Source organism: Capsicum annuum, chromosome 11 (genome assembly GCF_002878395.1).
Source record: "Capsicum annuum cultivar UCD-10X-F1 chromosome 11, UCD10Xv1.1, whole genome shotgun sequence".
Taxonomy (NCBI): Eukaryota; Viridiplantae; Streptophyta; class Magnoliopsida; order Solanales; family Solanaceae; genus Capsicum; species Capsicum annuum.
The window spans coordinates 121,203,798-121,230,726 of NC_061121.1; the positions used below are offsets into that span (position 1 = coordinate 121,203,798).

The 26,929-nt window shown below is 38.4% G+C and overlaps 1 protein-coding gene across 2 annotated transcripts in view; it reads left to right on the top strand.

Annotated features, from left to right (window-relative positions):
• The first annotated feature begins 10,576 nt into the window (after positions 1–10,576).
• LOC107847559 (protein phosphatase methylesterase 1) overlaps positions 10,577–26,929 on the top strand; it is a 41,523-nt gene continuing 25,170 nt past the window's right edge. Inside the window, exons 1-9 of one of the 2 annotated variants that reach the window (XM_016691893.2) lie at positions 10,577–10,801; positions 12,700–12,784; positions 12,969–13,039; positions 15,123–15,237; positions 15,343–15,422; positions 16,329–16,413; positions 16,484–16,564; positions 24,241–24,335; positions 24,549–24,599. In XM_016691893.2, the coding sequence (XP_016547379.2) occupies positions 10,602–10,801; positions 12,700–12,784; positions 12,969–13,039; positions 15,123–15,237; positions 15,343–15,422; positions 16,329–16,413; positions 16,484–16,564; positions 24,241–24,335; positions 24,549–24,599 (863 nt within the window). In that variant the 5' untranslated portion in view covers positions 10,577–10,601. The remainder of the gene's footprint in view (positions 10,802–12,699; positions 12,785–12,968; positions 13,040–15,122; positions 15,238–15,342; positions 15,423–16,328; positions 16,414–16,483; positions 16,565–24,240; positions 24,336–24,548; positions 24,600–26,929) is intronic. The other variant, XM_047398926.1, reaches the window with a different exon arrangement.

The following is a 26,929-nucleotide window of genomic DNA, read 5'->3' on the forward strand; positions in this document are numbered from 1 at the left end:
GTTGTATGTAAACTCAATCAAAGGCAAGTGGTCGTCCCAACTTCCCTTGAAGTCAATTGCACACGCCCTTAGCATATCTTCAAGAGTCTGAATGGTCCTCTCTGCTTGAAAATCTGTCTGAGGATGAAATACTGTGCTGAGATGGACTTGGGTACCGAGACCCTTTTGGAACGCTTTCTAAAAGTGAGAAGTGAACTGGGTACCTCTGTCTGAGATGATAGATAGTGGAACACCATGTAACCGACTAACTCCCTGATATAGAGTTTGGCATAATCCTCGGCGGAATAAGAAGTATGAACATGAAGGAAATGAGCTGACTTGGTCATTTTATCTATAATGACCCAGACTGAATCATGCTGATGACGAGTTCTAGGCAAACCCATCTGAAGTCCATGTCAACTTCTTCCCACTTCCAATTAGGAATAGTAAACTCTTACATGGAACCACTAGGTTTCTGATGCTCTATCTTAACCTGCTGACATGTAAAGCACTTAGCCACAAACTCTGCAATATCTATTTTTATCCCACTCCACCAATAGATCTCTCGCATGTTGCGGTACATCTTAGTAGCCCCTGGATAAATAAAGTATCGTGTACCATGCGCTTCTGCAAGAATTCGCTGTCTCTATTCATCTACACCTGGAACACATAGACGACCCTGACAACAAAAAACACCATCTCCCCCTTGGGAGAAAACCTCGACTTTTTGATTCTAAACTAACTCTTTGAGCTTGACAAGGCTAGGATCCCTATCTTGTTTCTCTTTCACATCAAAAACTAGAGATAACTCTAAACTACTATGAACATATACAACACCTTCTGAAGAATCGACTAAGTGAATGACTAGTCTGGCAAGCTGATGGATCACCTAAGCCATCTTTTTCTTACTATCCTCAACGTTAGAAATACTACCCATGGAGAGTCAACTGAGAGCGTCGGCCACAACATTGGCCTTGCCTGGATGATAAAGAACACCCATGTCAAAATCCTTCAAGAGCTCTAACCACCTTCTCTGGCGAAGATAGAGATCTTTCTAGGAAAAGACATATTGGAGACTTTTATGGTCTGTGAAGACATCTACATGAACTCCATAGAGATAATGCCTTGAAATCTTCAAGGCAAAAACTACCGCTGCTAACTCAAGATCATGAGTAGGATAATTCTTCTCATGTGGCTTTAACTGTCTAGAGGCATAGGCTATGACCTTACCATGCTGCATGTGGACACAGCCTAAACCAACTCTGGATGCATCACAATAGACTACAAAATCATCTGAACCATCTGGAATAGCTAGAACTGGTGCTAAGGTGAGTCGAGTTTTCAACTCTTGAAAGCTCTTCTTGTATGAATCTGACCACTGAAACTTAATATTCTTCTGAGTCAATCTGGACATGGGAGATTGAATAGAAGAAAATCCCCAACAAACCGTCTGTAATAGCCATCCAAACCCAAGAAACTCCTAATATCTGATGGAGATACGGGTCTGGGCTAGTTTCTTACAGCCTCAGTTTTTTGAGGATCTACTCTAATGCCATCACTGGAAACAATATGGCCAAGGAATGCTACTGATCTTAGCCAAAATTCGCACTTGCTGAACTTAACGAATAACTGGTGATCCTAAGAGTCTGAAGAACAATCCTGAGATGGTCTGCATGATCACGCTCTGTGCAAGAATAGACCAAAATATCATTTATAAAGACTATGACAAACATGTCTAAGTACTGCTTGAACACATGGTTAATCAAATCCATAAAAGCTGCAGGGGCATTGGTAAGACTAAATGACATGACTAAAAATTTGAAGTGACCATACCAAGTACGGAAAGCTATTTTCGAAATGTCACATTCTCTAACTCTGAGCTGATGATAGCCTGATTTGAGGTCTATCTTGGAGAAGTAACTGGCACCCTGAAGTTGGTCAAATAGATCATCAATCTTGGGAAGAGGATATCTGTTCTTGACCGTGACCTTGTTAAGTTAACGGTAATCAATACACATCCTGAGAGAACCGTCTTTCTTACGCATGAATAATACTGGCACACCCCATGGGAAAACACTGGGTCTGATGAATCCCTTATCTAAGAGATCCTTCAACTGATCTTTCAGTTCCTTGAGTTCTGCTGGTGTCATTCTATATGGTGGAATAAAAATAGGTTGAGTATCCGAAAGAAGGTCTATGCCGAAGTCTATTTCCCTTTCGGGAGGAATGCCTGGAAGATCTTTGGGAAAGAAATCTGAGTATTCATTAACAATAGGGACTATTTTGAGGCTGGGAGATTCAGAACTGGAATCTTTAACATGCACGAAATGATACACACACCCCTTAGAAATCATTGTCCTTGCCCAAAAGTAGGAAACAAGTTGACCCCTGAACGCTGAAATGCTACCCTTTCACTCTAGGACGGGCTTATTCAGGAACTGAAACTGAACTATCCTGTTCTGCAGTCGACTGTGGCATGGCAGGAATGAAGCCAATCCATGCCAAGAATGACATCAAAATCAGTCATCTCTAACTCCACTAAATCTTCTCACATGGATTTCTGAGATATCATAACAGGGCAGTTCCTGTATACCCGTTGGGCTGTGATGGTTTTACCCACTAGGGTAGAGACTGAGAAGGGCTCTGCTAGGACTTCAGGACTGATTCTGCAATCGCCCGCTATGTATGGAGTAATAAAAGACAAAGATGCACCTGGGTCTAGCAAAGCATAAACATGAACATGGAAAAGCTGTAACGTACCAGTAACGACATCAGGAGAATTTTCCTAATCCTGCCGGGACTGAAGACATAGAGTCTGTTTGGGCGTTGCCCACTGGTAGTACTGGAAATGGCACCCTGCTGGTTCGGGCGACTGGACTGAGTTGTAGAATGATTTTGCTGATCCTGAAGACTTGACTGCTGACACTCCTTAATCCTGTGGCCTGGCTTGCCACAACCAAAATAGATATCACTACCGGCTCTGCAAATGCCCTTGTGGTTCTTACCACAAGTTTGACAAAGGGGATTCATTCAGGCACTGCTAACACTGCCCTGAGATTTAGAGCCTGGCGTTTTGTCTCTATTATCATCTCTGAACTTCAGCACTAGAGCGCTGGTAGAGGAAGGAGATGGAATGGCTAACTTGGAGCAAAACTGTGAACGGTTTCCTAAATCTGACTTGGGGTGAGCAAAGTTGAAGTTACCTGACCTTGCTCTCTTGTTCTACCTCTCCCTTGTCTTAAACTTCTCCTCTTCTACTTGCTGGGCATGGGTCATGAGTCTGGCTAAGGTCATATCACCGATCAGCATCGCAGACCTACACTCATTTACCACGTTATCATTGACCCCTGACATGAACTTGCTCATCTTAGCTCTATTGTCTGCAACCACATGAGGAGCATACCTGGCTAGTTGAGTAAATCTGAGAGAATACTCTCTAACCATCATATTCCCTTGCTTGAGGTTGATGAACTCAAGAACTTTGGCTTTCCTCAGGTCTTGGGGAAAGAATCTGTCTAAGAAGGCCGTGACAAATTCCTTTCACTTGATAGGGCTTGAATCATCTAACCTCTCAGACTTCCACTGTTTGTACCAATCATAAGCAACATCCTATAACTGGTAGGTGGCTAACTTAGCACTCTCAATAGAAGTAACACCCATGATGTCAATAACCTTCTAGACTTGGTCAATGAACTCCTGAGGGTCCTCATCAGACTTAGACCTATGGAAAGATGGAGGGTTCATTCGGATGAAGTCCCGAACCCTAGCTGTTTTGGGATTGGCCAGAATAACTGGTGACCGTTTATTCTATGCATCCATGGACTAAGCAAGTGTGGTAAATATGGATCTAAACTCCACATGGGAAATATGTTCGCCCAACAGATCTTCCGGCTGAGGGGCTGGCTGGTTTCTTCGCTTTGGGGCCATGGTCTGGAATAAGAGAAGAATAGATTAGACTGAGAGTTTAACTTATGATTATGCTCACTAGCATGACATGAATAATGAAGAGATGGGACTGTTCCTAAGACATCTTATAGCCTCCCGCACATAAATATGGCGCGCAATACACCCATGTACAAGACTCTACTAGATATAGCTTTCAGACTTCCTAGGACTCTATTGAACCTTAGGCTCTGATACCAAGTTTTTAACACCCCAATTCGCTGAACCGGAATGCTACACGATGCTCATGATCTCGAGGGACCACAAGCTAATGCATGATTGATATCTGTACCTGTATACTGCAAATCATTATATAATAATGCGGAATACATAGAACTATAAGGCCATAAGGTTCAACTGAATAAAATCATGTGGGTGAAAATACCCAAAACAACTCAATCTGAAAGTTAAGTCTGAACGTAAATCTGAAAGCCTCTAAACTATCTGAATAAGGAGTTGAAGGAACATATCTCCAACTAACTCCACAAAACTGAACTGAAGAAATAAATAAATGTATCAAATCATATTATCCTCGAATCAATGAGGACTCACTGTGTCTCTGCGACTGGAATGCTACCACTACTGCTGGGTTGGAGCTCGTGTCTCGGAACCTATGGTGTAACATGAAAAGAAAGCACCATAGCGCAAATGCGTTAGTACAACTGGAGTACTGAGTATACGAGGAAGGTAGGCTGAACATAAAGGGTTTCATACATGAACAACACTGACTGACTAATATGAACGTGGGAGTGCAAACATACATATATAGAAATTGGGACCGTGAATACGTGATAGCATGACCTGTAAGCTAATACATGGTTTACTGATAACTGTCATGACTGATACTGAAACTGATAACATGGACGATTGTATCTGACAGTCCTGTATATACTGAAATCTGAAGAACGCCCTGAGTTCTTTTATTGAGACTGATACTGAAACTGTGGGAAGTAGTGTTTAACCGGCATGCCTCATGTATGCTGTTATGGCTAATCTGGGGTCCAATCTCTGCCCCGACTAGAGGGGTACCAATACCATGCCACGGGTAAGGACAGCTTGTAAGTGACCCTTATCTGGCGAGTACTCAATGAGAACGGTGGGAACCCTAAACTGACGGGTTAAGCCACCTCATCAACCCTAATCTGATGGGTTAAGATGTCTCAATCTACGCTGGCTACGTAGTTCTGGAACACAAAGATGACTACTAAGAATCACACCCTATACTGGCGGGTGAGTTCCCATCCTTGGGTTCACTCGGTGCTAACCTCTACTCCCATCTGGAGGGATTGGACATGAATAACTTACTGTGCATAACTTAATCTTACTGAATTCTGTTGACTGGCGGAATGTTACTGATATCTGACAACTGACTAAGATCATGAGGTTTTTCTGAGTCACATGACTGACTGAAGTCTATAGAATCATAGCTTGAGTTCGGATATTGTGAAACATGATATGGCTCTAGGCACACAGCTATAGTTTTTGGGTACAAGTATCCCCAAGACTCGATAGAAGGAAACTGACACACATAACATGACTTGATCACAAGATTTGAGTCCACAATTCATAATATTATAAGTAAGGCTTTCATAATAAGAATGATTCTCAACAAACTATCACATGATCGGAAATGCACACAACATGCATATACTTACATGGCTTCAATAACATGGTCATTCTATATCGCAACAATATCATGAGCATCTCGTGCAACTTCTTCAATTCAAGATAATAGCACGGGGATCACGTTGAACATAAACTTAGAACATGGAATAGTCATTTAGGACTTATTATGTCATAAAAGCATGATTTCTATTCCCTTAGGTATTTTCACAAACACCTTACATGCACATCTTAGGCATAGGTGGATTCAATAAGATTACAAATATTCAACCACCAATTTCACATATTTATACGTTAAATACCACCATATCCTGACAATAAACATACAAAGATCCCATCTTAGGCATCATCAAACTCCAATCACATGAAAATCAACCACCAACAACATAAACATCATGATACAAAATTTAGAAGATGGTTCTTGAGCTTCATGGACGAAAGGAGTCCATGAATCAACTCACACATACCTTAGAAGGAAGATTCTTGATGATTGACGGAGGAATTTCCTTGAAATCGGATCTTCAAGCTTAGTTATGTAACCCTAGTTGTTTTTCTCTTTTAATGCTCTTGGATGATGAGCTTTGAGATGATAGTAGGGTTGTAATATGTTTAGAAGCTATATATTTCGTAGGGTTAAGTTTAGGGACGTGTAAGGAGTGTTAAATGACTTAATTACCCTTAAAATAACTCAAAACGGAGTGTTTTGGCACCTGGAACTTAGGCGGCGCCCAAGTGATTTTCTAAGCTAGGTTGGGCGACGCCTAACCAGACGCCTATGTTTGGTTGGGCGGCACCTAACCAATCGCCTATCCTTACTGTCTCTCACAAAAATAGGCATACCTTTTAGCTCGGGTGTTGGATTAAGAAGAAATTGGTATCATTGGAAAGCTAATTCGATTCTCTACAATTTGGTGGGTCTAAATTAGACAAAATACTACATTAACATTGAGTTATACTCGTTCAAAGATGACCCTTGCAAAATCAAACACTAAACTTGATGGATTCAAAAACTCTTAGCTTGTATTACCTTAAGTAACTCATATGAACATGCTTAATGCATTAAGCTATCCTATCACTAGGACATTCATTGTAAGTCATGTACTTAAGTATGAATCACAGGATAGGAGATTTCATACGTAGGAATACTTATTCACTTCCTAGCTTAGAAACATGTGGGGTATTACAATGAGATCAACTAATTTAGGTAAATTTACATCCCATCACGAATAAGTATGTTATATTTATAGTCATAATTGAATTTTTATTGATATGATATGGTTAGTTTGCAGTGGTGAAATTCTTCAATAAACATGGATAAGTTACTTTTATCAACATTATTATCTTCTATAATATTTTGCACTTATAATATATAGGCTTAAGCCTCAAGCTGCTGAGCTGGAAAAGAAGTCATTTCAAAATTATAAAAAGCTGGTGAAGCTATATGGAAAGGACAAAGCTACTAGAAAACATGTTGAAACTAGTTTAGATATGTTAAAAAGGAATGCTCATAAAAATCCAAAAAAATCAAGGGCTGATTCATTCACTATTGATGAGATAGATGAAATAGGTTATATAAATACTGAAGAGATAGATGAAATAGGTTATATAAATACTGACTCATTGGAAGATATAGAGGGACATGAATTGAGCGATCAAAGTCAAGCAACTAATGATGCACCTACACCTAATGTCTATTTAAAATCACCAATGCCTACCAGAAATAAAAATCTAAACATGAGCATCTTGAAAGCATGACTGACATGTTGAGATGTGGGATGGACAACCTGGTTAGTGATATTAACCAGCTTTCATCCCTTCTGCCTATTTTTGAGACCAAATATGGAATATGTTGGAGCAGCTGGATTTGGAATCTGGTGTGGATACAAAGGTTTATATATTTCTTTGCCGAAATGCAAGGGCATGTCGCATATTGACCGAATGTCTAAAGAAACAACACAAGAATCTTTTATCATAAATGATGCCAGAAGATAATTAAGTTTCATTTTTGCTTTTCTTACTTTATAATTTATATTGTTGATAATAAAGAATATTTGAACTTTTGTTGGTATATTGTGCACAAAGTTTATTTGTTTTGGGTTTAGGGCATTCTTGAAGTGTTCAAGAACCTAATAAATATTATTGATTACTTAAATGAAAGTGTTCTTTGCTTGAGTTCAAGTGAGCATTTTTTAAACTGTGAAATCACATGATTGTGAGTTCATCTTAGTTTTTTTGAACTATTGGTTTCCACTATATTGGTGCAAATAAGAAGTTGAAGGATAGCTTGTACAGGTAATTTTCTGCAATACCTATATGTTTCAAAATATTCAAGCATGCATTGCAGTTATAATTTTGGATTATTTGGATCCTAACTTGTGGAAGTACAATAAGAGGGATGCTGCTAATCTGTAGCAAAGTGTTTCTGTTTGCGTCACTATTGTAATGTTCATTTGTTCCTCATTAGCTAAGTATTTTTTTTCAATACACTTGTCTATAAAGGTATAGGCAGTTCATTTTCATCGTCATAGAGTTCGTCATCATCGAAGTATTCTTTGAGCATAGAGGAGCCTAATGTTTTGTATTCAGTTTCCTATTCTACGTCTTGGACCATTGTGGATTTGCTATTGCACGTGATGTTTTTTGCTGCACTTGTTTTGCTTTTGAGTTTTTCTGTTTGGTTAAAGGCTACTGATGAAACTAATGTGCTCAAGCTGCAGGTAATCTACTGATACATATGTTCCTAACAACTACACGATATTTTTTAATTGTGTAGTTGTTAGGAACATTACTTTCTGTTGTGATATGATAGACTGTACTATGTTTCGCACTTGTCAACTTTAGAATTTTGGTGTTCTCCCCCTTCGTTGTTTGTTGCTTATCTATCTTTTACTCTAAGTTAGTAGGGTTATAATCTGTGTATAATTGTGTCCTTCATGATATTTTAGTGGGTTATAGGTCAATACAATTATGTCCTTCGAGATATTCAACTGTTGCTCTCTTAGTATAACTATGTGATCATGAAATTCGGCTGTTGCGCTCTTATGGAACGATAAGATCGACTCATGTTTATTTCTATTTATTAACTATGTAAAAGAACAATTTTTAAAGGTTTATAAACTGAATATGAATTCACTTAGACATTTTTATCTGTGGTTGATTCGATTCACTAACATGTAGTCTTCAATTAGACATTACATATTGCAATACCTGCTTGCATTTAGTCACGTAATGATAAAAAATATCCTTTACCACTATTACTATAGGTATGTACATTGCTCTTCTTTTACTCAGGAGTACAAGTTATTTTGTATGTTGAGAACCCTTTTGTTTCTTTTGGTAGGCTATTACTTCATCTAGACTGAAGAAAGGTATTCAATTTCTGACTGAGGTTAAATCTCAATTGAAGAACAAGAAGTTCACAACTGACTTAAAAGTAGACACGTACTCAAATGTGAGTACCTCAGTAGCAGAAGTTACTTTTCTTTTGAGCTGAACTTGTAATACCAAACATGTGTAGGAAATGGCTCGGGGGAGCAATACAAAGCAGACAGTTGCAATTTTTTGTTTCTCTTTTCCCATTTTACAAAATGTAATGTAAATGAAAGTCTGGAATAATTTTGAGTCGACCAAATAGTGTTTAATTTTTTACTGTATAATTGGTTGTCTCCCAGTGTACCATATTGTTATACTCCCATAAAAGATGACATGGATTAACTAGTTGATTCTTTTTTTTTTTTTTTAAAAAAAAAAGTCTTTCTTGTAACTTTTTTTGGTTTGATCTTTTAATTCTTACTTTGGTTCACAATTTTATTTTTTCTTAATGGTCCAACTTGCTAAAAACTTGAAGGAATGTTGAACTTTGACAAAGGAAAAATGATAGATGAATATATATGGAGTTGCAGATTTGCTATTGTCTTGTGAACTTTTAGGTATGGAATAAGTGAAAAGAAAGAAGAATATTGGAGTTGATTGATCCATCAATAAGATAAAGAATTTTTTTTTTATTTATTAATGATTTTTGATAAATTTAAAATTTATAATAATTAGGGGCATTTTAGTAAATTTATCAATTACAATATAACACGATACCATCAAATCAAACAATAAAACTATTATTAATAGTAGTATACAATCCATCTAAACATTATATTGTACTATACCAAAATTAATGGCGCGTTAGTTATCCCTAAACCCTTTTATTGATGTGCGAGTGTACAACTATCATCAGATTAGGGGTGTGTTTGGTATGATGGAAAATGTTTTTCTATTTTCCCTTGTTTGGTTGTAGTAAAATATTGGGAGAACATTTTCCAAGATAACTCATTTTCCTCTATTTGAGGAAAAATGGCTTTCCTCATGGATCAAGGGAAGTCATTTTTCAGAAAATGACAGATGTAACTTATGCCCCCACCCCCACCCCTCTTCTCTATCCCAACAATACTCATATTCACATGACTCCAAAAATTTACATTTCTAAAAAATTTACATTACTTGAACATATTTTTCACTGCTTGAAATATAAAATAGTGAAGCTCGAATTTTTTTTTCTTTTCCAATGTTCGTTGAATGTATTGTTATTTTCATATGCATAGAGGATGACTTACCTATGTTCCTTTTGCTAATTGGATATTTCATTTGTCATCGATGTAACTTGTTTCACAAGGTTGAATAAGCTTATCGTTCCGTTATATTTCTATTGCTTGTAATTTTTTGAGATTGTCTTGACAAAATATTGAAAAATGTCTCCTATATTTGCTAATTAATAGTTTATTAAATTTAGTGATTGTAATATTTTAGTATTCGATATTAATATTATTTGCTATGCTTAAATTAGTTCTTATAAATTGTTAAGTTATTAGAGACACTGATATACTAGTTAATAGTTAGTAGTATTTTCTAAAAAATACTTTTTCACTCACCAATTAAATATTAAAATAAAAATATTTTCTACTTAACACTATAAAATATTTTTCACTCATCAACTAAACATGAGTGGTTAACTTATTTTAGAGGAAAATATCAAAAATATTTTCCATCGTACCAAACACACCCTAGATATGCACGGGAGAAACTGGATAGTAAACATTCCGGAGGGGGAGCCAATTCCAATATTCATAAATCTAGGAACAGCTAACATTCACATACTCAACTCAAGCATGGATTCATCAGACCTTACATCACTTCCAGAAGAAGGCTCAGAAGAAAACCAAATTTTCCCTTCTGCCTTTTCTTCTGTCCCTGCTCGCCCTCGCATTCGGTAACCTCGTTTTATTACGTGAACATAATTGTGTGTGATTCGCATTCTTTTTTATTCGTCAAGTTGTGTTATTGACATATTATACATCCATGGTTTTCTTTAGTAGAGAAGCTCTGATGATGGTATTTTGTTACTGTCAATGGGGGATTATTTAATAAAGATACATTTCCCTTGTAAACCGAAGGTATTGGTTATCTACCTATAATTGAATAATGCCATAGACCTATTTCCTGAAGTGTCCCTGTCAAATTGATTGTCCTTTTTATATGTAGTTGTTGGAAGGTGGGTGACTGCCTTTTGCATTTTATATGGTGGAAGCAACACACCCACACCCACACCGCATAGCAAGTTGAGGGTCTATGCTTAACTAATGATCTTCAATCACAATGTTCATCTGAGTCGGATCATAATAGACCAATCCCAAAAAGGGGGAGATTAAGGATGGTCATTCTACTCCGTACATACTTTAATTGTTAAGAAAACTACTGACTTGTTCTATTGTCAACAACTTCTACTTGATGCTCCACTTTCTATATGTCGTTGCACTACATCCCCAAAAAATTGTCAGCTTAATAAGGCACTTCCTGTGGAAAGGAAACTAAAAGACTATTTTCATTTGGTAAAACAGTCCATAATAATTATACCTAAGTGGTTTGGAGTAACAATCAGAAATTACCCTAAGTCTGCAGTCTGCCCTTAAATTATATATAGAGGTTTAACGATGAGCAATTAGATTTATGGAAAGAGGTCAAGGTTTAATGTATGGAACCAACTCTGGCAGTGGGGTGGCTCTATGTAAGCGTCTAAGCAATCTTTTGGGACATTTTCAACAAAAGGGCAAAGTGAAAGTAGGGGATGGAAGGAAAAAAAGAATGTGGCGAGATGGTTGGATTAATCAGTAGTCTTTGAAGCTCACCTCTCTTACATACCCATTACCCACTTGTAGTGAATCAGGAGGAAGCAGTTGCAGAGTGCAAGGAGAATTGACTGGAGGTTGATATAGTGGCTTCACTACCTAGTTGATCAGAGAAGTGAAGAAAATAGTGAGGATCCGTGATAATGTACTATTATAGCAAGAAGAGATGGAAAATTTGCAGTGAAGTCGTGCTATAAAAGTTTAAGCAGATGGATAACAGAAAATGTAGAATGGGCATGGGCAATTAAATGAAGGACTAAAGCACCCATAGAGCAGTATGTTTGAATGGGTTACCTTTCTGCAAGTTTTCCTAACACAGGATAATTTACAGAAAAAAGATTACATCTGCTTAACAAATGTCCTATGTGTATGAGAGTCGTAGAATTACCAACGCACCTACTGCTGATATGCTTAGTAGATTTGCAACACGTCCGTCGATATAGTTAGGGTGCAGTGGGTGATCCCCAGGTCGATAAAGGCCGCAACAGTAGTGCAGAAGCATTTTTAGTGGCTTGTACAATACCAAACTAGTCTTTTTGGACAGTTTGGAAGGAAGAACAGCAGGTGTTCTTCACAAAAAATAAAACTTCTCAAAAAAAGAACAGCAGGTGAATTGAAGATGAGATTCTGGGTAATTTTGTTTATGCTCCACATGTTTACAAATGTTAAATTCATGTTGTGTGTAAACAATGGCGATTCTTTGTGGACTTCATAGATTCCCTTGAATGTTTACAGGATCCATGTGCAGTTTATGAAATTCACATTACTTATTAAAAAAACATTTACTTGATGCTAGCATATTAGCTTTTTTTTGTGGGGGGGGGGGGGGGGGGGGAGGCTCTCCCTGAATGCTTTAGGTCAGATAAGGGTGTCTCTTTTTGCAATTCAACACCAGAATCATTGAAGTGTAGAGTTTGATTGTTTTGATTAATTATATCAAAGTATTATTTGGTTGAAAAGTTTGTGTTAATTATCTCTGTAGGACTTCTTCACAGAAATATGCACCTTCAGATTGGTCAGATTATTTTGATCGAGAGGATGACATTCAGATCCCAGATTCAGATGATGTTTGTGCTAACTTCTGTTGAATTTCCTACTGATTTGAAAACTCAGTTGTGACAAAATATTTCTCTCTGGACGAGAGATTATCATTGTATTATTTTGTCTTCCCCCGCCCCTATTACATTTCTTTATGCTCTTCTTTTTGTAGTCAAGTAGCAAGATCATCTTTTATTTGCTTTGTCATTTCAGGTATTTCATGTTTATATGGCAGGGACAGAAGGGCCTGTTATATTTTGCCTGCATGGTGGTGGTTATTCTGGGTAGGTGTAATCTTTTGGTGCAACTTTCTAAGATCTAACATGAATCATTAGTTTTTCTTATGTTTCTGTTGTAGCAGTTGTGGTTAAAAAGTGTATAACCGCATCCCATTTTAGGTTTGGTTCTAGATGAATTTGGATCCGATCATAACAAAGGCATTTCATCATAATGACTTTTTGTTTTTGAGCATTTAATCCTAATGACACTTTACATTTCAACTTCTTATTAGTATTACTAGCCAAACAAAACCCGAATTAAGACATTCAAATAATGGAGTATTCTCCACTTTGCATGTTTGTTCTTATGTTTCTTGTATGATGGATCAATAGAGCAATTCTTTTGCTCCAATGGACCAATAATACATCAAATTCCAAAAAGGAGCTTTCATAAGTAGAAGCAGGTGGCCTAACCTGAAAAGCAAGATGCAGAAAAGATGTATACCAACTCCTTTAAATACTATAATCGTAGTTTAGTTTGACTTGAAGCATACGGTGCCGAACTTGCTTCATTTTCCCCGTGCTTGTGCCAGATGATTTAGCATCATCCGAGTGTGATAAATAAAAAGCCTAGGGAACTCAGACACGCAGACATGCCTCTATGAGCATCTTTACCACTTGAGGCCACGTAGCATAGATTGAGTGCAGAAGATGTCAGAGAGATCGAGAAAAGGAGGAACCAGGAAGAGCCAAATAGGAAAGCTTGCACTTCCTTGTTCTCACATTTTGGTAAAAAACAGTAATTTGACTGCAAAATGACTTGGTTAAGCCGTTAAGGAGTGGAGAATGATATGATCATACCATTTGAAGGGCAACCTTGTCCTTCATAGAACTGTTGTATCTTGATGAGCAAGCCAAAATCTGCTGCTTACATAGAACAATAAATGAAGAAAGAAGTGTCCTGTGTTACACCTAACATCATTCTAACTAGTATGGAACAATCTCTTTTTCTCTCATTCTAAATAGATTAAAAAAAGACATGAGGTAGTCGTCCCAGGGTTCGGTCTGGTGATAAGAGTGCACCCGTGATCTGTAGGTTAGGCGCACATTCTCCACAGTACAGGTATTTAAGTGGAGATCTGTGGAGGTCAGGCACATTAACCGTCAAATTTTGAATTTCGTGCCAGCTAGACGTCAGGGATTTATCGGTATAAAAAAAGAAGACATAGTGTGGTAGTCCTCCAAGCTGTGTTCCTATCCCTGCCAATTTTCTGGATCATCAATTTAGCTAAGATATAAGGTGCGCGGACTCTTCACTTTCGATGCCGAACACATGTCAGATTTAACAAAAATACATTACTTTTGGAGAATCCGACACACACCCGCTAACATTTTTGAAGAGTTCGAGCAGCATAGGGCCTAAGACTCGATCCTCTAGTCTTGAGAGAATCCAAGAGATGTTAAACAAGGGAAACCCAAAGTCCACAGCGTGGTTGTGGTTGAACCACATTATTTTAAATAGCTACCAGCTTGGTGTGCTATAAATGAACCAGCTTGGTGTGCTATAAATGAACTTTATTTGGATTATCCCAAAAGAAAAGGCGCAAGAAACTTTTTGTAGCTTTGGTGTAACTGTCAAGGTAATGGACTTGGGAGTTAAGTGTCTTCTAGCAGAGAACTTGCGTGGAAGAGGAATTCGTGCCGACTTTGGGGGATATTTGGAAGCTTTCATCATACGAATGAGGAAACTTGGTGAAGACAAGGATCTGGGTAAAATCCTAGGTGGTGGATTTGAGAATGTTATCAAATGTAATGCAATCACTTTGTGTTATTTTTACTTGAATGCATCTGGCTTTGCCCGTAGTCTTCTGCTCAAGAAGTTACTTTATTGATTCCCATTTTTTAAAGGTCAGTCAATGGCCTTAAAGAAAATCATGGGGTCCATGTTCTTATACCATTTAGTCAGCTTATATAGTGAATTCCTTAGTTAATTCAAGATGCTAGGAAATTTTCTCTGTTGGGAGGGTACAGATACTGTTGGCTGTTGGTGAATGGTTTTGCTTGCTGTCTCCCTCTATCTGCATCTTGCTATGAAGTAGTTGAAATTCGAGAAATAGTATGCTAAATCTATGCAGTTTTATTTTCTCAGGCTCTCATTTGCATTGGCAGCAAGCAAAATTAAGGAGAAAGCTCGGATAGTGGCCATGGATCTAAGAGGACATGGAAAGACATCTACACAAAATGATGTAGATTTGTCCATTGAGGTATTTAAGAACGATGTATCTTGCTACTATGAGCTTCAGCATTTGATTCTTTTGAGAAACTCTTTTTGCCCCAATCCCATGTTGTGGTGGTCTTATTGGTTGCAGACGCTCTGTAGTGATGTGTTTTCTGTTTTGAAGACAATGTATGGAGATGCTCCGCCTGCAATTGTGCTTGTTGGCCACAGGTTGTACTTTGTTCATGAAGTTAGTTCTTATTGAATTATTTACGTCTTTATTTGACTAGTTACTACGTTGGGAGTACTTTATGAGTAGAGAAATATCTACTTACAGCACTAAAGGTGTAGGCAATGCTTGTAGCAGAACAACCCATTGGAGATCAGTCCCAAATAAGTATTAGTTTGATATGCTAATCAAAAACATGGTTTTCAGGATCATACAGTTTTAGGACTAATAAAGAATCAATTCTTTGGAGATTCTATATACAGCACTTTGTTGTACACTCTGGCCTTGGTACACAAATCTAAAGTAACCATTTCTGTTCATACCAAAATGCATGGATGATGTCTTCGCACTCATCGCTGCTGTGATTAGCTAAATAAAAGATGCTGTGTTATATCATTGCTAAGTAGCTGCAAGCTAAGAGGCACAAAGCTTTTTAATTGGATGCTATTTCCTGGACAGTTTTTTTTACGTCAGTTAAAAAATTTAGTAACAGCATGACTTGTATTAGTGCAGCAGTGGTCTCTAAAACAAATCGATCTCTGTTGCATCCATCAGACCGATGATTACTTGAATTTTTAACTCAATTGAGTTGTCGCTTTTCTTCGCCTTTTTACATTTTGTCTTCCAGTCTGAAGAGTCCTGATATGTGTCTTCTGCTGTTTTCTCCATTTTTTGGTTGGCCTGAATTTTTGTCATTTGTTCCTAGATATCTATTGTCAGCAATGAGAAATGGTTTGAAAGCATAGGAAATTGGGGAAAAACCTTTATATGTTTCCCTCGAAAGTAATTTTTGTCCTGCTACTTATTAAGTATTTCTGTTTTAGATCTTAATCACCTGCATGTTTGGTGTTAAATGTTCTGTACCAAAAATAAGAGGTGTTGCTTAGAATTTTCTGTTTATGTCACAGTATGGGAGGTGCAGTTGCAGTTCATGTTGTTGCAAAGAAATCACTTCCCAGTTTGGCTGGCTTGGTGGTTGTGGACGTTGTTGAGGTTGTCAATCTTTCTAACTTTTTAGGATATGCTTTTTGTTTTATTATGTACTGATTTCCTAATATATCAGGGTACAGCACTGGCATCATTGATTCATATGCAGAAGATCCTGTCGAACAGAATGCAGCATTTCTCGACCCCTGAAAAAGCGGTACCCAATGCTTAGAACTCCTTCCATTTGTGAGAGCAGTCTTGCTCACCTCTAATCATATTGAGCAAAGTTTTAATCATATTGTTTTCAGTCAAGTAGCCTTGTTTCTCAGGTAGGGTTTATATTTAATCCACCAGCCCAATCAGCCAAAAAAACTTATTTTCCGTGAAAATATGAAATTCACTATCAGAGGGAGTACTCGGCAATATTAGTATTTCAATTATGTATTTGTTACTGCTGTTCGCTTTGTGTCATGTGCTTGTTAAACAACAAATTATTTCTAGTTTGATAAAACTAATGATAAAAGATTTAAGATAACAACAACAACAACAACAACAACATACCCAATATATTATCACAAAGTGGGGTCTGGGGAGGGTAACGTGTACGCAGTCCATACCACTACCTCAAACGAAGTGGAGAGGCTGTTTCTGATAGACTCCCGACTCAGGAAAAAACATAGAGTGTAACAAGACATAATAAAAACAAAAAACAAGAGGAAATAATACACCAATAGAATAACAAAAACAAGACACCCATAGGGTAGTACTATAAACTATCTATCTAAAATCACAAACATCACCATAATACCATGGACAAGAAACTATAGGACACACAACACGACGACTACTGACACGGCTACACTCAAAGCATCCCTTCCTGCCCGCAAGGATGCACTCCCAACTACTAACACTCTACTCTAATACTCGTCCTCCACACCTTTCTATCTAGGGTCATGTTCTTAGTAAGCTATAACTGCTTTATGTCATGTCTAATCTCCTCCCTTGAATCCTTCTTCGGCCTACCTCTATCCCGCCTGGAACCATCCATAGATAACCTCTCACACCTCCGTACTAGGGCTTTCGTGCCCCTCCTTGTCACATGCCCGAACATCTCAACCTCACTTCCCGCATTGTCTTCCATCGAAGCCACCACCTTCTCACGAATAATCTCATTTCTAATCCTATCCTTCGTAGTAAGTCCACACATACATCGCATCATCCTCATCTCCGCCATCTTCAACTTTTGGATGTGGAAGATCTTTATTGGCCAACACTACGCTGCATACAATATGACCGATCAAACTGCCACTTTGTAGAACTTGCGTTTATGTTTAGGAGGCGCCCTTTTATCACACAAGACATCAAAAGAGAGCTTCCATTTCATCCACCCTGCACCGGTATGGTGTGTGACATCCTCGTCAATCTCTCCTTTCCCCTGAATCATAGACCCAATATAATTAAAACAATCTTGCACCCAAGATACTTGAAACTATCTCGCTTTTGAATGGCCTGAGATTCCATCTTCATTACTACTTCAGCCTCCTGCGTCAAATGACTGTACTTGCACTCCAACTATTCCGTTTTGGTCCTGCTCAACCTAAATTCTTTAGACTCTAGGTTTTGTCTCCAAACCTCCAATTTATAAGTAACTCCTCATCGGGTCTCGTCAATCAGAACTACATCATTTGCAGATAACATACACCAAGGCACCTCGCCTTGAATATGCCGCATCAAAACATCCACCACCAAGGCAAATAAAAATGGACTAAGAGTAGATTCCTAGTGCAACCTTGCCAAAATAGGAAGTGCTCCGAATCTTCTCCCACCATTCTCACATACGTCTTCGCTCCATCATACATGTCCTTAATCGACCTAGTGTACGCCACAGGAACACCTCTAGCCTCCAAGCTCCTCGAAAGAACATCCTTGGGGACTTTTTCGTACTTGTTCTCTAGATCAATGAACATCACGTGTAAGTCCCTCTTCCTCTCCCTATAATGCCCCACTAATCTCCTCATGAGATGAATGGCCTCAGCAGTCGAGCAACCTAGCATGAATCCGAACTAATTCTCAGAAATAGTCACGATCCTCCTTAACCTCAACTCTACCATCTTTCCCAAGCATTCATAGTGTGACTCAACATCTTGATACCCCTATAGTTGTTGCAACTCTGGATATCCCCATTGCTCTTGTATAATGCATACAATCCAATCTATCTCCAAGCTTCAGACATTCTCGCCGTCCTGAAATGACGTTAAACAACTCAATCAACTACTTCAAACCTGTCCTACGAGTATTCTTCCAAAAATCAATCGGTATTTCGTCTGGCCCCGTTGCTTGACCCACCAAGCATCCTACGAATAACACCCTTGACCTCCTCAACCTCTATGCACCTACAAGAACTGTAATCACGACACCTTTCTGAGAGCTCCAAATTCCCCATCACAATGCCTTTGTCCCCCTCGTCGTTCAAGAGTTTATGAAAGTAAGACTGCCATCTCCTCCTAAAGTGGATGTCCTTCACCAATACGTTGCCATCCTCCCCCTTAATGCATTTCACTTGGTCAAGGTCACGAGCCCTTCGCTCCCTAGCATTGGCAAGTCTATACAACTTCTTTTTCCCGCCTTTCTCCTCTAATTCTGCATACAAGCTTTCGAAAGCTGTTGTTTTAGTCGCTGTAACCGCTAATTTAGCCTCTTTCTAGCCAAATTATACTACTCCTTATTTGTCCGCTTCTCTTCATCCTTACTCTCAACCAGCTTTGCATAAGCCAACTTCTTAGTTTCAACCATGTCAGCCACACTCGCATTTAGTCAATCTTGATAGTCTTTTCAGTGTTGATGGAAGCATGCCAAGGTGAAGTTGATGATCTGCCAATCCATAAAGTCCCCCCTCAACTTGTCCGACTTTTTCAAAAAGACACCTAAACTATATGGCCGTCCTATTACCCCACGAAACTTACCAATATCGTGATAAGTACACACTTCTTACATCAGTAATCTTCTCAGTTGTGTGTGTGCATCTCACTCTCCAATTAAATTTATTTTTCTCTTTTAAATATAGGGTCGGGTAAAAGTCCGACCCATTAATATTTTAACCCATTTTCACTCTCCCTTCTCTATTTTTTTCCGGCGAACTCCCGTTCTCTTCACTATTCTTGCTCCGGCGAATTTCATTGGTAAAAAAATTGAAATTTATAATTTTCATACATTTTTTTGGAAAATTTTGAACATTTCCATTTTTAGATAAAAATTCTTGATTTTGAGGAAGTTAATGAGAATTCTCTCACTGTATGAAAGATCTTGAAAGAACCATTTTAAGCTAAAGATTCTTTAACTATTGTTATCAAGAAATTATTTTTTTCACAAAATAATCCAAGCAGAGACCAGAATTTTGGAAAATTCTGAAAATTTTCCATGTCTTTTCCATGTTGAGAGCTTAAGATGGGAGCTGTAACGAACCCATAAGCATAGATGCAGGTGAATCTGCATAAGGAAAAGAATTTTCCATGTCTTTTCCATGTAACGAACATCATTACAAAAAAAATCAAATTTTGATATTTAAGGAGATGAAATATGGAATCGAAGAGTAAGAAATTATACATAAATGGACTTTTGATTAAATTGAATGGATGAAGGAGAAACACCAATTTTTTTTACATTGATAGAAAAGAATTTTGTGATTTTCTTTTTATTTTGTTTGGAGAGGATGAATTGTTTGGAGAAGATGAGTTGTTGGAGAAGACAAGTTTTTAATGCCACGTGGCAATTTTCTATTGGCTTGGGGTGAATTTTCACTCATTCACGCGCCTCCTATGCGTGTCTACATGCATAGGAAAAATTTGGTGTATTTTCAATGATATAGGTAAGTTTTGTGGGGTGATGGGTTGCTCGTATAGTTTAGGTGTCTTTTTGAAAAAGTCGGACAATTTGAGGGGGGACTTTATGTATTTTATCTGGTAAAATCAACCCTGTGACAAATATTTGCACCCTTTCGTGCTGGTAGAATAAATCATAGAAGTGTGTCTAGCTAGCTCGTGAAACTTGGTTCGCACTCTGAGACAGACATAGCCCCGCTGAAGATCTGCAAACCCATCTCTATCTCTGACTTGAGAACCATTTGAAGTACTGGGCATTGCCCCTGCCTGTGACATACTCTCTAGAAGGCTAGGAATCCTAACCATGAAGATCTGCAAACCCATCTCTATCTCTGACTTGAGAACCATTTGAAGTACTGGGCATTGCCCCTGCCTGTGACATACTCTCTAGAAGGCTAGGAATCCTAACCATGGTATCCAGAAGAGCTGGCATGGCCACAATTATTGCCGAAGCTTGGGTTAGCCCCAGACCCTCTCACTGATGCTGTAGATCCTCAACCTCTGTCTCGGGCTGTAGTGATGGCTCTCTAGCCCGACCCTAGGCTGAGGCCCTAGCATCAGGTGCAGAATCCCGACCCATGCCTGCCAACTATGTCATCCTATCCATTTGAGAAAGAGTGGAAGAAAAGAAGATTTTAGAGTTTGATAGAAATAAGTATGCACGATACAATCCCGAAAATAGGAAAGGGATGTCATCATACCAATTCGTAGGACTTATACTAGGCATTTTGCTCTCATACCAGTAAGAATGGTGAACCTAGGCTCTGATACCAATCTGTCACGATCCGAAATTGGGCAATGATGGTACCTACGATAATCCCTCCAGTAGATAAGCCAAACCCCAAGCCATACACCGAAAGTAATAGCAAGTAATAAAGGAAATAAACATAGAGCAACGAGCCACTATGTGTAGATACACACATAATTGGTATAAAAATATACAAAATTAGGCCCTAGAGAAATTGGAAAGACTAAGCATACAATAGATCCAACCCGGACTTGGTGTCACCAGAAAAAGCCACTAAGTACTGAAATAAGCACTACATTAATACATGCCTGTACAGAATACACAAAATATTGATATTAGAATACAGGAAGGAGATGAGTAAGCATCTGGACAACAAGTGCTAACCACAACTCTAGGCAAGGGACTCTCGAACGAGCAGAAACAGCTAAGGAAGACTCATACTAGGCTCTGCAGCAGGGAAAAAGATGAAGAAGTATAGTGTGAGTACCAAAAAATGCGGTACGTATTAGGCATCATAGGCCGACCGAGCTCAGAAGATAATATAAAACAGAAATGACATGCAAAGAAATCTATACAAGGATACTAGTCTAGCAATTAAAGGATAACAGAGAATAAATGAAAATAATAACAATAAACATGGAATATATATTTATATGATAGATGCAGTACAACATGTGGCCAATGCAGAAAAGTAAACTTGCTCGACAATACCTCGAGCCTCTCTCTTTCAACATATGCAATGCAGTATGTGACCAGTGCAATAAATTAAATAAAAACTCGGTAACATTAACCTCGAGTCGCTCGAAAACGCCTCCCGGACTCACTTGTCTCCCCAGCAGAAGTAAAAGAAAGTAAATGGAGAAATAAACCGGAAATGTCCCTCAGCCTCGAGTTTTAAGGTGGTACAGTTACTTTCCAAAGCGGAAATTAGTGAATAGAAATCGGTACAACACTTTTCAAAACCCTGAAAGGAAAATCAGTGGTAAAAGTGATACAAATCCTTTAAAATCCCAAATCTGCAGTAAAAGTGATATATTTTCATCTTTAAAAGCCTTCAACCAACAGTAATGCTGGTGCGACTTTTATTTTTCTTTTAAATCCGAAATCAGCGTTTTTCCTTGGAATCATACCACAATCCATGTATATGCACAAGTGAATGTATGCAAGCCATCACAAGTTTAAATATATAGATATACACAAACGAGGTAAAACCATCCTTCATAGCAAGGTAACATTGACATGGAGTCCAACTAAAGCATATCCACGGCCTCGGGCCCACACTCCCAAGATAAAACAAGAAAACACAAAATAGAAGTACAACATAAAAGTAAATCGATCGATAAGACCATTCTACCGTTAAATACTACCCCAACCTATTCTAAGGATCCCTAACCTAATGTTAACGCCGTAGCAAACATATAAATATCCCTATCCTAATCTTGACACTATAACAAGCATTGTAATCTAAGGCTCGAGCAAATCTTCTACTCTTAAGTTCCCCGGAGTAGGCCAATAATATCATAAATAGTGAAATAAATGTAATCCTACACTAGGAATCCCCTACCCACATGTTATTTACAAACTATACCATCTCGTAGAGCTAAGTCTAAAAGAAAGTAGACCGTCTACTTTAAAGCCGAACAACATTCTCGAATCTACAAGAGCTGCCTTATCTTTCCACTCAATCTTAGAAAGCCTCGCGCTATCAAAAACACTATCTACACATTACTAAGTCAAAAACTACACCCATATTGTAGTTACAAAATTTAGGTCCGAAATTGTGTAAAAGATTGACCTTTGAAACCTATTGATGAAAGTAAAAATTAAATCATCAATAATCGTCCGTAAACACATGCTGAAAAATTGAGCGAAAGTGGAACTCATTTTGAGGCACAAATCAGCGTGGAAGGTTCCAAATTCTCAAGAATCGAACTTGAATCAAAAAAGAATTGAGAGAGAAAGTAGCGTAAATTTAACAGAAAACTTACCACGGAAGTACACAGAACTTCCCCGAGCCAACTTAAATGAAAACCCACAATTTGTGTTGTCCTAAACTCCAACAATGGTGAAAAACTCGTGAGAAATGAGTTAAAAACAAAGGAAAAATAATATATAGCCACTGCTAGGGGTCATTCGCGATTGCGGGCCCATCATCGCTAGCCATTGCGATTGCGATTGCGATGGCCATCCTCATGATCGCGATGAGCAATCTGACCCGGTCCCACAATGCCTTCATCGTGTTTGCGACGCTCTCCCCTTCCTCCTTGAACTCCAAACCCCAATCGTGATGCCCAGATATCGATGAAGAAAATGAGGTTGCACCAGGTGCTGTTTTACCAGCAAAATCCCAAGTTAGAAGTTTCTCTGAATGGGTCCTCAGGATTCGTTTAGAACCTCGTGAAAGCAAACCAAATCTGCAACCCAACTGGCAACGACATTTCAGACTCAACGTAATCATCGAAATGACCAATGGAGATCATATTGATGAAATGTTGACTGAAGTCAACACTTTTCATTTTTCACTAAAATCCACCCAAGCACTCGAAATGGGTCCGAAAGTCTCGGAACCGAATCAAAAATCTACCTAGCCTGAAATCCACGTTCTAGAGCTATTTGAATTATTATAATTCCTATCTGAGTCCGTTTACTAGAAATTTTATCCAAAGTCAACCTTCTTAAATATTTTTTTTGAACCCCCAAGGTAACCCACAATCTATGTCCTTCGGGTGAGCACAGCACTCTGTGGTGAACACTTTGTGGTAACTTGCTCACTACGATAGCTCGCAAACTACACAAGAGATGTAATCCGCACTAGGCAAGCCCCATGTGCTCAAGCACATGGCTGAGCTGCGGATGGAGACTGGATTAGATCCCTGGTCTTCCCATGGGAGTCCCATCTCTCAACCACTCAACTATGCCCTTGTGGGTGAACTTCTTAACTCTGAAAGCTCCAAAACAGGGAGATTGATTTAAAAAACTCAATCGTAGCATGTCGTTAATACCCTGTAACAAGGAAAAACGTGCGAAAATTTGGAAGATTACCTAGTGGGTCATTGCAGTCACACAATCAGGTGAGCGATTTTCCATAATTTTATGATATGACATTTCCTTGTCATTTTAATTTCCTACCCCACATAGCATGGTTTACGCGACTTATCCAGAAAACTTCCTGGTTTATACTTATTTTTTCCTCTGTGTAGCATCTACTTGCTTAGGATTTGAGTTACATAGATCTGTTGCTTATTTGGGAATTTTATGCATCTACAGATTGAATGGAGTGTCAAATCAGGTTCTTTGAGAAATATTGACTCTGCTCGTGTATCAATCCCTAGCACATTGAAATATGACGACTCAAAAAAATGGTGTGTAACCATGCATATATTTTCACATTTCTTTCCTTTCCTTTCCTTTTAATTTTACTTCGGATATGGTAATGGGGAAGGGAGTTCTTTTTTTCAGTTTTATTTTGCAGATTTGTGATTATCAGACAGGTTCTAGATGTATTAATTTTTTTCGGTTTCTGGGGTTGGCTTTTGATGCTTCTAATTACCGATTGCCAAACACTTGTTCTGCAGCTACACACATAGAGCAAGACTTGAAGAAACTGAACAGTTTTGGAGAGGGTGGTATGAGCTATTCTTTCTGCTTATCCAGTCTATTTTTTATATACACATATTGTGCTGCTTCAGAAATCACTGAATCTTGGATTTAGGGTCCTATTCTCGGGCCTGTGTTGCACCAACTGCCTAGCAATTAGCCTCCAGTTTATAGGGAAAAACTGTTTTTTGGTTCTCCGTGAAAGCCTTTTTATTTTTTTTTCTCCTTTTCCTGTGATCTTGAAGGTTATGGTAGACCAATTCATTTAGTAAGATTGCAATTACACTTGAAGGTTAAGGTAGACCAAACATAATGAATATTAAGTCTCTTATGATCAGAAGGTATGAATTATATTTCCTTGCACACTCCGCCTTATTTTCTGGAGGGAGAATACAATTGTCAAAACTGAAGTTTATTTAACTTCGCCTATTCCTCTCTTACTCGCACACCTACCAGTTAGAATGAAGTCAGTGTAACCCCAAAAAGTAACCATCACTTGGGAAATGGGATCTAGCCTTTGGGTTCAGTTCAGACTTCTGCCTTCTAATCTTCTTCCTTGATCAGGAAAAGCCTTTACGCGAGTATGAATCAAATTAAAAAGGTGAATCCAATCAGCAGCAAGACGGAAAGAAGGCGCTGAGAGGTTGCAGATTATTATCGACCCACTCCCTTAAATATACAAGGAGTCTGTGAAGTCCAATACACTGATAAATCATGTATAATTTTCTTATTATACCAAATAATCAATCGTTGAAGACATCTAAATCTACACAAGATACTGCTTCTGATCTTTCTTCAGAACACCAATGATTTCTTTCTGATCAAACTTGTTAGAATATGAGTAGAAATAGGAATAGGAATAACATATAGAATTCTTCTTGGAATAGGATTATAATGTAATGTCTTATTTGCAAAAAGGATTAGAATATAGTGTCTATAAATAGGGTCTCAGTCTAATAATGTAGTTACAATAGTTCAATAATATTCTTCACTTGTATTTCTCACATGGTATCAGAGCTTCTACGATCTTGGTAAAGAATCAAAGAGTTTTTGCTGTCGGCGGGCGGCTATAATCCATATATGCTGCCCGTCTTGCTAATGATTACGTTAGAAAAAGTTGGGTCACCGTGTATCATTCCGGTGACTATTTTCTCATATCTGATTTGGGTAGCACCGTTCATCTCTCTGGACTACTCATATTTGATTTGCATAGTGACGTGCATCTTTTCGTACTACTTTCTCATATCTGTGTTGCATAGCATCGTTCATCTTTCCAGTGACGACTCAGATTTGATTTGCGTAGTTTCGTGCGTCTTTTCGATGACACCTCAAATCTGATTTGCGTTGGGTCGTGCCATTATTCCGACCCTACCCATATAATTGCTCTTTTTCAATAGGGTCGTGTTGTTATTCCGACCCTACCCAAGTAATTTCTCTTTTTCAGTAGGGTCGAGTTGTCATTTCGATCCTACCTATATAATTTCTCTTTGTCCGACCCTACCCGTATAATTTCTCCTTTTTAGTATGGTCGTGCAATTATTCTGACCCTACCCATATAAGTTTCTCTATTCTAGTAGGATCATGCCATCATTCCAACCCTACCCATATAATTTTTTCTTAAACCGTACCAATTTTCAATCATCAAATCTAACAATTCAGCACGTGAGCATGTTCCAGCCTGTTTTTCGGAGACTTTCTTATTTAAAATCTATTCATCTCTTGTTTTTGTGATGACTCGTATAATTTTTACCAGTTCCCTGCAATTTTCCAGCGACAGATCGACTTTCCGGCGACGTTTACTACTTTTCCGACCACTTTTTCAGTTTGTTCCTTTTCAACCTAGGTCTCCCAAGCGTTCAGAGCAGTCCTTATTAGTTTTCTTGCAGATATCTTCATCAAGTTCCTCACCGATCCTCGTATTAATTACATCCATAACAAGCTTGGTACATGTCTTATATGCACCAGCTTGGGGGGAGTGTGAGAAATGAGTAGAAATAGGAATAATGTCACGACCCGAACTAGGGCCTGACCGTGACGGACATCCCGAACCCTGAGGGCCCGGAACGTCCCTCTCTATCTGGTTAGCATGCACACATTCATATAAATAAAGAAGATGCGGAAACATAATCTGCTACGGAAACATGGTCAATTCTGAATTCAGCATAAGTATGAAAATTGAAAATCAACTGCATCTAATAACATCTGATTCAGTCTGCGAAATCTCTATTACAGGAAAATCTGACAACTGTCTAAAAACTGGGACAAGGCCCCCAGTAGACCAAAACGATAATAAGAGACATAATCTGAAAGACAGGCATTCTGAAATAGAGAAGGCTCACCAACTGAACACTGCAACTCT